This window comes from Aulonocara sp. 'chitande type north' Nkhata Bay, linkage group LG17 (genome assembly GCF_057382095.1).
Source record: "Aulonocara sp. 'chitande type north' Nkhata Bay isolate Kocher_YH1m ecotype deep benthic linkage group LG17, A_spYH_male_GT1.1, whole genome shotgun sequence".
NCBI lineage: Eukaryota > Metazoa > Chordata > Actinopteri > Cichliformes > Cichlidae > Aulonocara > Aulonocara sp. 'chitande type north' Nkhata Bay.
Window position 1 is genome coordinate 29431486 of NC_141360.1, and position 13616 is coordinate 29445101.

General features: G+C 41.4%; 1 protein-coding gene across 1 annotated transcript in view; it reads right to left on the reverse strand.

The window, feature by feature from the left end:
• snd1 (staphylococcal nuclease and tudor domain containing 1) overlaps positions 1 to 13616 on the reverse strand; it is a 175726-nt gene that overhangs the window by 53206 nt on the left and 108904 nt on the right. The window contains exon 17 of the mRNA XM_086269026.1: positions 11292 to 11480. Coding sequence (XP_086125152.1) covers positions 11292 to 11480 — 189 coding nt within the window. The remainder of the gene's footprint in view (positions 1 to 11291; positions 11481 to 13616) is intronic.

The following is a 13616-nucleotide window of genomic DNA, read 5'->3' on the forward strand; positions in this document are numbered from 1 at the left end:
GCATTATCAAAAAACACGATAAGAGTGGTTTGTACAAGGCACAGCAAATCCATGCTCACTTCGGTTATCATCTAACTGAATCCAGTCCTCTAAACTATTCAAAGTATTTAAAGCCTAAAGTTTCTCAAAGAAGACATTTAAAGGGTTCTATAAAAAGGCATAGTTTTACACACGGGTAGTTTGAAGTAAATGCGTAACAGTTAAGGAAACACTCATAATACTGCATTAAGCACAACTGACCAACTGACCAATCAATGCTCTCCAGTCTAAGGTCAAATATGTCTGCGTTAAAATTCAAGGCTCATTGCTCTTATTGCATGCACTCATTCTGGTGAAGGTAGAAGGCAGTCAGCCACAAGTAGTGCTCGGCAAATCAAGTGGAAAAGTGTCTCCTTACAGTGTCCCAGGAGGGACTAACCCCCCCCCCCCCCCCCCCCCCCCCCAAAAAAAAAGACAGCAAATAATTCAGTAGCCCAACTGAAGTCAGTGCATGTCCTTCACACTTACTTTAATCAGCAAAGATGGCGGAGTAACTGGGGCAAAGGAGAGGGGAAAAAAAGAAGGGAAGCCCCAAGATATAAGAGGCAGGGAGAGTGCAGAGAGGCAGATGGGTAGACCTTTGTGTTTTTCTATTGCGGGTGACAGAGCTGAGCATGTGTTAATCAGCCATAATGCAACGCACTGTGTCATATCATGTTATGCTCTCTGTCAGTGCATCACCTCCACTCTCCCTTTTGAGCAACCCTCTGTGATCTCATGGCCTCAAACCTTCATCCTAAGACTAGAGCGAAGTGATGGGAGGCTGGGCGCCTGAGTCATTTCTACACTGATGAAGCAGAGGGAGCCGCAAACCTGCCTGCGAGGTCCTCCGCTAGGAGGGCATAAGTATCTTGTGCATGACTGGAGAAAGAAATCGTGTGGCCAATGACACAGAGACAGACGTACATAAACAAATGTATAGGATTACATGCAAAATAATCATCACGAACACAGTTGAAGAAAAGATGCAAACTAATGAAATCACGTGCAGGCTGCTGGAACACAGTTGCACAAATACACATAGAAAATGTTGTGCGAAACAAAAAAGGCCCACTTCCTGTTTATATGCTTCATCAAGTAGAATATTTCATATGAGGGTGTGGGCTCCTTAGGATTGGCCTGATGTCCTGGATGCATTTTTCAGATGACATTTTCAAAGACTGCGTGTTATCCTGCAACTCACGTAAATATATAATTCGCCAAGCAGAAGGTGGGACTGCTCAGATGTCACTGGGGTAGCTTCTTGCTCATTAAAAAAAACGCGAGGAAAAAAAAAAGAAGAAAAAGAAGAATGTGAGTAGGGCTGAACGATATATCGCATTTGCGATAATATCGCGACATGATCAAGTGCAATTTTCTAACCGCAAAGGCTGCGATTATACTGCGATTATATTATACAATTCATGGGCTGCATCCTCCTGAGGCCGCATTTGTAGACCAATTACGTCACAGCGACGCGCCGAAGGCTGTCCAAATTACTACCATATCCCAGAATTCATAGCGCGGCCCAGCCAAACTCCAGTTTCCAGCAATGGCGGCCGCTACTAAGTTTTAAAATTACTCATACTAATCTTTCTGGGTCACAAAATAAACTTTTAACATATTTTCAGGCGAGAAAGTAGTTGTGTAAACATCAAATATCTGCTCGGTTTATCAAGATATCCCATATTTGCAAAAGTGCTTCGACGTTTTCAGAGGCGTCTGCTACCCACCAGCTCGACAGCTAGCCGGGAGCTCGAGGGTTACTGATGCGGCCGAGAACGGCACAACTCCCGGCACATCATTTTCAGATCACCGCGGAGTTTCGCTGCTCGGGTTAAACGTAATATATAAGTCACTTAGACAACCTAAAAATGTTATTGTTGGGCTTTTTTCAGTGTTTTGTTTGTTCGTGAGTAAATCGGTTTGGCTGAGATTAAAGTTATTAGATTAGATAAAATAAAACTTTATTAATCCCCCGGGTGGGTTCCTCCTTGGTTTTCACACAGCTGACTAAACGTCAAACAGAAAACTTATTAAACAGAAGTATGAGACAGTCGAGAATTTACACCAGTGTCTGGTTATATTTTAGATAGCAAGAAGCAGACGGCCGAGTTTATTAAACTCCACCGAGACAGCGGTGACGCTAATCAGAACTAGCCTAGCTAGACCGTCCAATTTCACGCCTTTAAATTTTAAAGGCGTGTTTGTGTGTGTGTTTATACAATTGCTATTATGTTTGCACTTTATGTGTAATGTTACTGACTGCAGAGATCAGTAAGATGTGTGTATTTTTTATTTATTAGTTTTATTTATTTAATATTATTTTTTAATTGAATGACTGTCTAGTAGTTCACAGATGTCGAAAAACTGAGTGTGGTAAAGCCACTGATTTTTTTTTATGTATATTTCTGCAATCTGCACATTGTACTGACTTTCATTTTAATGTTTACACCAGGGTTCCTTGTCAGCACTTTATGCTCAGATGTTTGTAAGCTAAAAATAAACTATTGTGTATGTTCAAATATACTGTTGTGATTGAAGAAGTTAAATAAAAATGTCAGTCATCAATTCATGCATCACCTCATGTCATCATAACAGAGGTCTGTCTTCCAGGAAAGAACAGTTTAAAATTAATGTAATATAGTATTGGCCATACTATATGATGTATTGCTTGTCTTTGTTTAATAATACAGAAGACAAAGACCTTAAAAAATAATCGCATATCGCATCGCAATCGCAATATTGGGGCAAAAAATCGCAATTAGATTATTTTCCATAATCGTTCAGCCCTAAATGTGAGCACGGGGTGCAGCCTTTGTGTCAAATGGAGAATGAAGCAAATAAAGATGGAAAGAATGTTAGTATGTGATTTCACAAGACTGTGAGCAGAGCTGACAGAGTGCTGAATTTGCAGCTTTGAATTGGGGAAAAGGAAGATGAAGACCGGGAAAATGAGAAAGAGAGTTAGAGAGAGAGAGAGAGAAAACTGGGAGTTGGGGTGTAAATAACACACACATCACTGGGTCCACTGATCTCTTCTTCTGTCTGTCTGTCTCTGCCTCAGGGCACCGAGGGTCCAGCTTGCCGACTAAAGTGGGGGTGGTGTCTCCGGAGAGAGCGTGCATGTGTACATCTGTGCGTGCACCGTCTGTCTGCACGGGCTCAAAGTGTGTTTGACTAAGCAGGAAAGAGACGGTGAGAGTATGGTGCGTGCACGTGTGGCACCTCCCTCCATCTGCAACAAAGTTTGTGTGTATGTGTGCAGATGTGTACACAGCACACTCAATCATATTATGTAATCTCTTAGCTATACAAAAAAAAAGAAAGAAAGAAAAAAAAAGGCTCTGTCAGCTCTTTGCTTTTGTGTGGTAGGTGGTTCATTTTGTGCGTATAGTGCGGAGAGGGAGGATGAAGGCAGCCGTGCACTCACACGGGCATACACACTGGCTTACAGTAGTAAACAAACAAAAAGGAAATGGTATGCAGTCACATTCAAAACGCACATCTGCACACATTGTGCACGTATGAATGTGAAGGCACAATGCAGACAGAGACAGATGCCTGGGAATCTGTAGTAGATAATAGAATGCAAGGTTCGCTCCATCTTATCCAAAGATGGGAGGTCTCAAATGGGTCACTACTCCCATAGTAACCACCCTGCAGGGAATGATGTCCCCCCTGCTGTGATCTTACTGTCCTTTCACACATGCCACCAAAGCCTTCAACCTTCAGTTTGCTTCTATACTGCCCAATCATTTCCAGTATGTGAAATGATATAATAAGTAATTAACATAAAACACTTATTACAGTTGAGTACAGTATATAGTTAAGAATCTGCCGACAGAGGTTGTTTAAAACATGCTATAAAATTAACTTTGACTTGACTTATTACAAACACATTTTTTAGTGCTCAGTTAGATTTATGCAAACTAACACAGAGATGTCAAACTAATAGCTCGGGGTCCAGAACAAGATCACCACAGGATCCAATCTAGCCCACCTGAAATGTGAAACTTCTAAGAGTAAAGTGCAAATACTGGATTTTTCCACAGTACTCTGACCTTAAAAATGAATCACATCACAAGAGTCTAAACAGTTACTTCTATTTGAATCAGTGGTCTGAATAATTGTAGGTTTTACAGCCTTCCTACAGATAAACACATCACCCACACTACACCAAAGAAATTGATAACATAATACAAATAAATAAGTTTTAATTAAAAGCATTAAACATCACAAGTTTGCCTCCCCCACCACTCACTCTACATTTTTAAATTATGGCACAAATTCACAGTAATGAGCTGCCAGTACTTTTAAATGTAGTTTTACAGATTTATTTCTTAGAGAGTGGTTAATCCCAGGAAGCAGTGATGACGGCTTCTTTGACTGATTACAGCAGGATTTCTTTGTAATGCGAAAACACTGAGATGTTTTCCCTTTCCAAAAGAAATATCTCAGCCTGTTTATCTTGAGTTTTATAAATTAGAAAATAGTTTTACTGGTCTGGTCTACTTAAGATCAAATTAGGCTGCAAGTGGACCATGAACTAAAAGGGGGTTTGACACCCCTGCTCTGAGGCCTGTTTATATGATTCCAGTTATTATCCAAGCACACACTTGGTTAGTTTTTAGTACAGATACATTGTGGTGTATAATAAACATGAACACCTTTTGTGAATGGAGCACAAAACACATCTGATTTCCTGAATGAAGACACAAAAGGTGATTTGCCCACAGTAGGCTGAGGACTGCTGCACCATGTGTCATCAAACTGTACTAACTTGGTCATTGCTACTTGCAGCTACGACACTGTGTTCCAAGCAACGGACGTGATGGTGAGGGAAGCAGGGTCCTTGGGGTATAGCAGTTATCAGACAAGGGAGCGCTGTTGTGCTGGACTTTCTAATTCTGTGGACGATATATTACCAGCACAAGCTAGACTTGCATCGATAGTTTGCCCACGGGTGAGATGATGCACTGTGACTTTTGGCACAGTTTTAGCTACTCATCTCTTAAAGAGCAAAAAAATGCAAATTGCCTGTGACATAATGGTTTCCTGGCCCTCTATCATTGCGATGTCACCACTTCCCCCCCTTTCATTTTTCCATTATTTTTTATTTTATTTTTGGGGGTGATTAAAAGAGCCTCTGTACATTGCTTCATGTATCATATAAATAGAAAACAATACTCACTAGGCAACTGTATATAGATTTTAAATGATTTGTAAATCCCTGCATTCTGATTGCTTGTACGCGACATCCCATGCTCACATTCAAACAGCACTGCAGATTGAAAATGTACTGTTCGCCTCTGTGATTTACTGGTACATAACATGTCTGGGTGCTCACGCAGGTCTTTAAACACCTGCATTATGCATGAGCTGCACATTGTATACAATGCGTTCCTCAAAGTCTTTAGTATAAATCTGAGGCCTTTAAATAGAGTTAAAAAAAAAAAGCAGAAACAATAAAAAGAGGGGGGGGGGGGGGGGGGGGGTGTAACAGCCTCGTAACCAACACTGCCTGAGGTAAAAATGTCTCAAATTAAGATGAGGATGTTTTCTGGCATTTGCGGCATACGACCAGACAAAGTGCCTTTCATTCAAGTTCACCCATTGAAATTCTCGTAATGGACTCTTCTGAAATCGTTCCAAAAGCAGCCGAGGAAATGCAAACAAGCTGTACGCGCTCATGACCTTCACCATATCCCACAAGCTGCAAAGATATATTACACAGCGCTACATAAGTAAAGATTTTAAATTATTTCATTATCATATCGCAGTCTCGAGGCACAAAGTATACTGCACACAAAGAAGACAAGAAATCAGAGAAGAAGAAATGCAAATCAATATGGTACGGACTAAAGTCTTCAGGTATAATCTTTAATAAAACAAACCTTTGTGGGATTACAGGAGACATTTAGAAAAGAAGAAAATTCCATCCACCGAGACAACAAAGAGTATGGATTTTAACATAATTAAGAAACAGGCAAGATAGTGGACTACACTAAAAAGAAGAGACTCAAAAAAAGTGGCGAGAAAAACTTAAAACGTCAGCCCGGTAAGAATGACTTCCCTGAAACACAGGTATGTCATTTCTAACCAGGCCCGAGAAGCAGTTTCCTCGGCTGCCATTCTCGTTCCCTCTCAAGTGGTCTGGACAGGTGTCGAGCCCAGTCATTAAGGAAGTATCACTTTCTGTGATTGCCCATGTCATGGTCATTGTTCCCGTCTCGACGCCACACAGCCTTCATTTGTTAAATCACAAGGCAACAATGACAGCAGTAAGCAATACATTGGAGAGATATTCGAGAGGTATGCCTGGAACGGTAATACAGTTGTGCAATCATTCCGTGTGCCTCCAAATGCCATTATATTTTAATTCTTTACACACTCTAATGCAACTTGTGAGAGGAATGTAACGGCACTAATTATTTCACATTAGCCAAAAACACTCTTTGCAGAGACATGACAGCCAGGGACTCGGACCAAAAATGGCTCAAGTTAAGAGGAAATAATTTGCGAGAGCAGCAAAGGGATTTGGCAAAAAAAAAAGACCCAAATTTGAGAAACAATTTTAGAGTCAGTCATAGAAAGAACCAAATTTATTTCACTTCAAGACTCTACAGATGACCTTACTTTAATGTTAATCCCCAGCGTTTTTCCATTATATTGCCTGGTGGCTGCCATAGGTTATTTCACTATGAGAGGCCAAGAAAATGTGAAAGGATAGAGGAAATAAAAAAAAATTCAACCCTGGAAGGATTTCAGTGGCTTCAGGGCTTAAGAAAGCACTGAGCGTGGTATTAATAGAATAGGGACTGTCATCCATGCAAACCAAACAAAGACGGCATTATGAAATTTTATGTAGATTATTAACAGAAGACTGAGAATTATTATGGTACATAGGTGATAAAAAAATCCTTCACACTACAGCAATTTTTTTTTTTTTTTAAATGCACACATTTTATCTAATTTCACTGAAGGGGAAATATACAACAACATCTAGAATTTTATGCAAACAAACGAGAGAACGCTAACCATATAAATCCTTTGAGTGAATTCAGCCGACTAGAGGTAAACTTCCCACAGCATGAACTCAGGGACGGAAGCTAATTAGCTTTGCTAAAAGCCCAATTATCTTGATTCATCCACAGTGTGTTCCTGTTTAGCCAGGTGTGTGATGTGCTGACTGCAGAGAAGACACAGCTTAGAAAGCAAGACAGGGACAGGTTTTTGCACCGTCTTTGAAAACAGAAGAAAAAAAACAACTCATAAAAAAAGCACACTGAGATGTTTGGCTTCCACTGTGAGCTACCAACTGACCTTTCAGAGTAAGCAAGAAGCAACTGAACCAAAATAAAGATCTAGAAAATTGCACTGTACCAATATAATCAGACATGCAAACAATGTTAGTCAGCCAATAGCAGCAAACTCGAGTTCTGTGATCTGCTTTGCACAGTAAAAACGGATGACCTGGGTCATGTGGTAATCTATACTTGTGAACAGGGCCTTTGGCAAAGTGACAGCTAAGTCGGCTGGACTTCCAAGTCTGGGGACCACTTGGGGTAAAAAAAGAAAAAAAGAAAAGAATGCTGAAACAAGATTATGTACGTCAATCAGGCTGCTCCAAGGACACGTCACCTGGCTCACTGTCAGAATGATGCCGCTTCAAGTGCTTTTGACGGATGCTGTTGATGGACGGGTGAAGTATTAGGAACGGCAGCACCAGATCCTGGGTTTATGTTTCCAAAGGTTCCCCCCCCCCCTCGAAAAGGGTACAACTGCTGCAGGTCCTGATTCATTCTGAACAGAGTCCAGGCCAAGGAACTGTCCCGCATGATCCAAAAACTGTAAAGCATCTAAAGATGCCAGGGGCATGACTGGAATTTGATTATTAGTTGAAGGACAGAGACGAGAAAAATAAAGCAGAAGGAAGGGTAAGGATGTGAGAAAACAGAAGAGATTAAAAGAAGGAGAGTGGTCTGTGAAGAGGGCCAAGTAGGACTGAAGGAAAGGGGCGGGTAGTGATGAAAGGAGAAGATTCCTATGACATGAAATATCTTTAACAGGGTTTGTCATATCCTCTTTTGCCCTTTTTTCCATGCCTTTTCTTTTCCATCTTCTTTTACCCACTCTGAGAGCCATCGGAGTGTATGAATCTCCTTCAAGGTTGGGTAATTATAGCAGCAAAGAAAAGGGGGGGGGGGAAAAAACGCTTGCCCAACAGAAAGCACACTTCTGTTTTGTGAGCACCGATTGTTGATTCATCTTTTCATAATGAGGCCACTCCAATTACGAACATGTTTCTGTCCTCGTCCAATTTATAGCTACTTGGTTGCCTTTTTTTTTTCCTTTTTTTTTTTTTAAGTAAAGGTAGGCCTTAATAGAATATTCACAAATAAATACACACACAAAAAATAACACTGCACATCTGCGAAGAGCTCTGACTAGCAGAGCACAGCCAAGAGCTTCTGGGAGTCTAAATTGATTTCCCCTCTCGTGAACCCATCTCTTAATTTCTAAGTATTTTATTTCATTTTTCTGTTTCTGAAATCGGAAAGTCCCGAGGCACAACTACATATCGACGAGCCAGCTCCCACACCTGTTCAGTCTTTAGGGAACTTCAATGAAAGCTACAGCCAACATTTCCCCTGTCAAAGACTCTGCTGTTACCAATCCACCGAGCCAAACTACCATTTTGTACAATTCATTTCTCTGAGCTGCAGAAAGATAGTCGTGGAACATAATATGACTAGCTGCAAAGAGATCTGTCTTATTACAAAGACAAAATGCACCATCTTTGCAATGAGTCTTGTTTACACAGATGACTGCTGAGCGAGAGTTTGTTTTTATAACCAAAGGAGATTTTGAATATACACCAGACTACTTTGTTAAACCACGGAGGAGATTTAAGGAGGGGGCGTGACCATGGCTTGGCAGCGATCAAATCATTGTTAAAACACCACAAGATAAGTTTATACTGTGTCCCTGGGTCAGTCTTTTTCACTGAATTATAGGAATGTTAGTGCTGATAGCGTGATGATCATTCTTACAGGGGGACACACTTTAGAGATTTATGTAAACAATAGTCGAGGCACAGATAAATGTAATGGGGAAACAGGCTTTGGAGCAATTCCAGGTCTACAACTTAAGCCTTCTGCATGTTGTGTGAGATGGATTTGCTCCCAGGACTGCTCCAGATATTGTTCCAAGAGATGCTGATGTGCAAGATCAAAATGCGCTGAGCTCTGAGAAAAGGAGTCTTCTCCAAACCCTTTGGAAGGCTTCATTTAGAAGACAATCACTTTGTCCCATTGGCCTCATTGTAGCAAAATCTCATATTCGCTTAAGTCACTCGAACTAAGCAGTTTTGGTTCAGGATGCTACTGCAGCAAGCCTGAGTCCCTCCCCCTCGATGTCCTGCTGGACCACCGACGCTTTTCTTAATGAGTGTGTGCATGCATACACGCACACATGGGACCCTCTTCATTATGACAACCTTGTTTTCTCAGAGAGACGCCTGACGCAGCAGTACCAATGATGTCTTCCATATCTACTGCCGCAGGGACAATAAAGAGAGGGCAATGAGAAAAGAGGAAAAGAGGGAGGGCGATGGGAAGGGATACAAGCTACCATACTGAGCCTCAGCCTACACACAAAGACCAACCACCTTAACTTCAAAAGAGAAAGAAAGGCGGGGGAAAAAATGCATGCTCTTAGCTTTTTTTTCCCTCAAGATGGTCTCTATGGGTTAATTAGAACACAAGTCCCACCTTATCTGCCTTCAAGTTGCATAGTATGCATTCACACACAAATACAACTAACTGCCCCGTGCCCTGCTAACACAACACACTTTCCACTACACACATGCACAAACAAATCAGGCTGAGGTTGATTTGTCCACCGGTGCCTTTGGCAAACTAACATCAAACATAATCACCGTCTGTCTGGTCAATTCAGGCCCCATTCTGTTGCCTTTCCTCACGGCCCTGTCCGCGCTCAGGTTAGCTCAAGTCAAAACCTTGTGGTGAAAGTCAATCTGTCTCAACACTGCAAGGGGGTTTGGAAACCGGTAGTGAAATTGTTATCGGAGGTGTCAGGAATGCGCCTTCATGCTGCAGTTAGATTTAACATGGCAGCGTCTGTGTGCTCACATCACTGGCAAGATGTTTTTCCTTTTTTTTGCCTCTTTTTTTTTTCTTTTTTTTTTTTAAATGTCAGACAAAAGGTTCACCTGCGCACCACTCTATTCAGAGTTGTGAGAAATGGAAGACCTAGACAGAGAGTAATTGGAAGAAAAAGAGGAGAGCTGAGAGCAGGGAAGACACAAGAGTAGGAACACACTCACTGTGAACATGATAGATTCAGAGGAGGGGAAAAAGAACGCAACCCCTTCTTGGCTCCGGCACTACATCACATTTATATGGGGAGAAGATGCATTTGTGTCTCCTCAAGGACCCAAATAGGTGGACGCAAGTGGAAGAGCGAGAGGAGGAGAGGCATGAGCAAAAGAAATAAGTTACACAGATAGAGAGAAAGAGGACAATGATGACAGCTGGCTGGGCACCTCGTGCATCTGCCAGGGGTGAGTCGCGGAGCCATAATGAAAATGCAGGGCGAGATTAGGATCACTGTGAGAGAGGCCTCTATCCATCACAGATTTCCCACTGAGAAAAGCTTCAATGATAACTGCAAATATGTGGCTATTTGCAGAAGCAGACGGAGTATTTTCAGAACACTGTAACTTTAACTTTTAGCACTGCATCTTATTAATGCACTTTAGTCACATTTATATTGCCACCGGGGTGACTTAGTGCAATTTCTCAGCATTATTTAAACAAAAAGCTTTTTATTTTTCTCCACTCACTTCTGAAGGATTATCATTTCTCCAGACAGCACCTCTGCTAATAAATGTATTACTGGCACTGATGTTGAAGGCGGAAAAAAGAGCTGCTGGATCTGCGATGGAAGAAATAGCCCACACATGGACACAGGACAATATGGCCACAGGCAGGCAGACCCTAAGTCACTATGGCTCAGAGATGGGAAAGCCAGTAAATCAAGCACTGATGCTGCTGCTAAGCCAGATGACATCTTGAGATTTACTTCCATCAGCAATTTTGAACCTAAAGATAGCTAGCTTTGGTTAAATGAAGTTTACTGTGCAATTAACATTTGAAAGCTTTTTGAGGGCCAGTTTAATGCCATTTGGGACTCATTGTTTTGTAGGTTGTGCAGTAGAGCTCTTGTAGCATTTAAATCAAACCTACCTTCTCTTTCCTCTGTCGGCACCCCTCCTCTGCTGCAACCAGGGTTTTGTAGTAGGCACTGCGCTCCGCTGTGAAGTGCACCTTGGACAGAGCATTTTCTACCAGTGCCACAGACAGATTCACACCTTCAATGTGCAGCCAGCCAATGAAGTTCCCTGCTTTGTCCATGCTTTCCACTTCAACTTCCACCTGGAAAACCACAAGAGGAGAAGGGGGGAGGGAGGGAGGAACGAGAGAAAGAAAAGAGGCTCAGTTAATGTTCTGTATCAAGATTAAGTTTGAGATTCGTTTACAGCAATAGGAGGAAGGGGGTCCCCCTGAGGAGACATCACTGTTCTTAAATAGAAACATGAATGAAGACCTGTGAGCTTTCTATTGATTCAGTACCACACACACACACATATGCAGATCCTGTTTCATTCCACTGTTGTGGACTTCCCAATGAATCTGGTCTTGGTCAGTACTTTTATAACCAGAGAAAGCCCCGCCCGCACCAGCAGCGACTGCTCGTCTAAGTACACTTTCAGAATAACTTGAGTGTTTGACATTTTCAATTAAGCATGACTGTCAGCTTTCAATAACGTGTCTATTTAGAAATCACTGGGCCTGTGATTGGCCTGCACAAACAGTGGAGGCTATTAGAGGCTTTAAATTAGTGTTGCATATGCACTTCAACCTTAATTAAGAGCCCACATTTCTTCATCCTATTTTTTTTTAAACAACGCAAATCATTTTCAATTAGTGACAGCTAAGTTGCCATTCCCTTAAGTAAACAAATGAGGGCACCCAAATTAGCTAACCCTGCTGACAAAGTAGGAAAGATTTCACAACATTGCCCGTGATGGACTATAACCAAATTCTGCCTATTCAGGCTAATTATCTATTCATTACTTTTTGTTTCATAAATGATGGACGACCAGGAGGCGAAAGAAAAAGGACAAAAAAAAATCAATAGCATTTTTCTTTACTCTAAAGCCTAAAGTCAGCGAGAAAGTGAGAGGGCAGGTGTGCTGAGGAGATAGGACGTAGTCAAGCGATTAAGACTTGGACTGCTTAGCCCTGCACTCACAAGGGAAATCTGAGGGGAATTAAGTTTGTAAACTGCTCTGCCTTGTTCTCAGCTGAAGTTAAAAAAAGAAGCTTTTATTACTGAATGTATAATCTGTTCTTTTATTAAGCATAAAATTGACAAGCATTCATATAACAGTGGGACACATATTTCCACTTTCTGGATCCAGTTATATTTGGATAAAGCGTTTTCATCAAGGGTTTGTTCAAAAGCGATATAATGTAATGTAACACCACTTGGTACTAGAGATGGCACGATACCACTTTTTTATGTCCGATACCGATATCATAAATTTGGATATCTGCCGATACCGATATCGTCAGATATAATCGACGTAATCAACCTTAATTTGATGCAGTGTGAAAAAAAAATGCACAGAAATCAATTATTTTTCATCCATCCATCCATTCGCTTCCGCTTATCCTTTTTCAGGGTCGCGGGGGGCGCTGGAGCCTATCCCAGCTGTCATAGGGCGAGAGGCGGGGTACACCCTGGACAGGTCGCCAGTCTGTCACAGGGCTAACACACAGGGACAGACAACCATTCACACTCACATTCATTCGCACATTCACACCTAGTGACAATTTGGATTATCCAATTAACCTATCCCCACAAGCTGCATGTCTTTGGACCAATTATTTTTCAAGAAATATTAAATAGATTCAACATCTTTCTTCAACAAAATTGCAGACTGCACAGATGGTACCTTCCCAAAGGAAAAAGTACTATAGCTTACTAGGGTATATTAGACTTAATAGTTACTATATACAGTAATTGACTTCTATTCATTTTACATCAAATTAAAACTTTGGGTGTAAGATTTGGATAATTATTTATTAAAAGCTAGACATTTTAAATGAGAATAAGAAAGAAAAGTATGTCTTTGTGCCCCCTTTTCCCTGCTAATGCCCTATCGGCCCCCCTGGCTAAACTTTGCTAGATCCGCCCCTGCACAGTTACCAGCCGTCAGCTACGTAGAAAAAGATCCTGGAGTAGAAAGTAATATTAAATAAATTCTAACAACAGCTTATCAAGCTTAAACGTGCTGCTGTTGTTCAGCCGCTGGTTTACTCTTTCTGGTGCAAAGTGGGCCAAAAACAAACAAGAGAGACGGACTCGCGACAGAAAAGCCGATCAACTGATCGTTAAGCAGTTTCATGATTGAAGTAGCAGCAAGAAGAGGCAGTCGCTCCATATATCGCTTGTTAAGCTTAACGCAGGAATGCTTTACAAACATTCAGAGATGGACTTACACA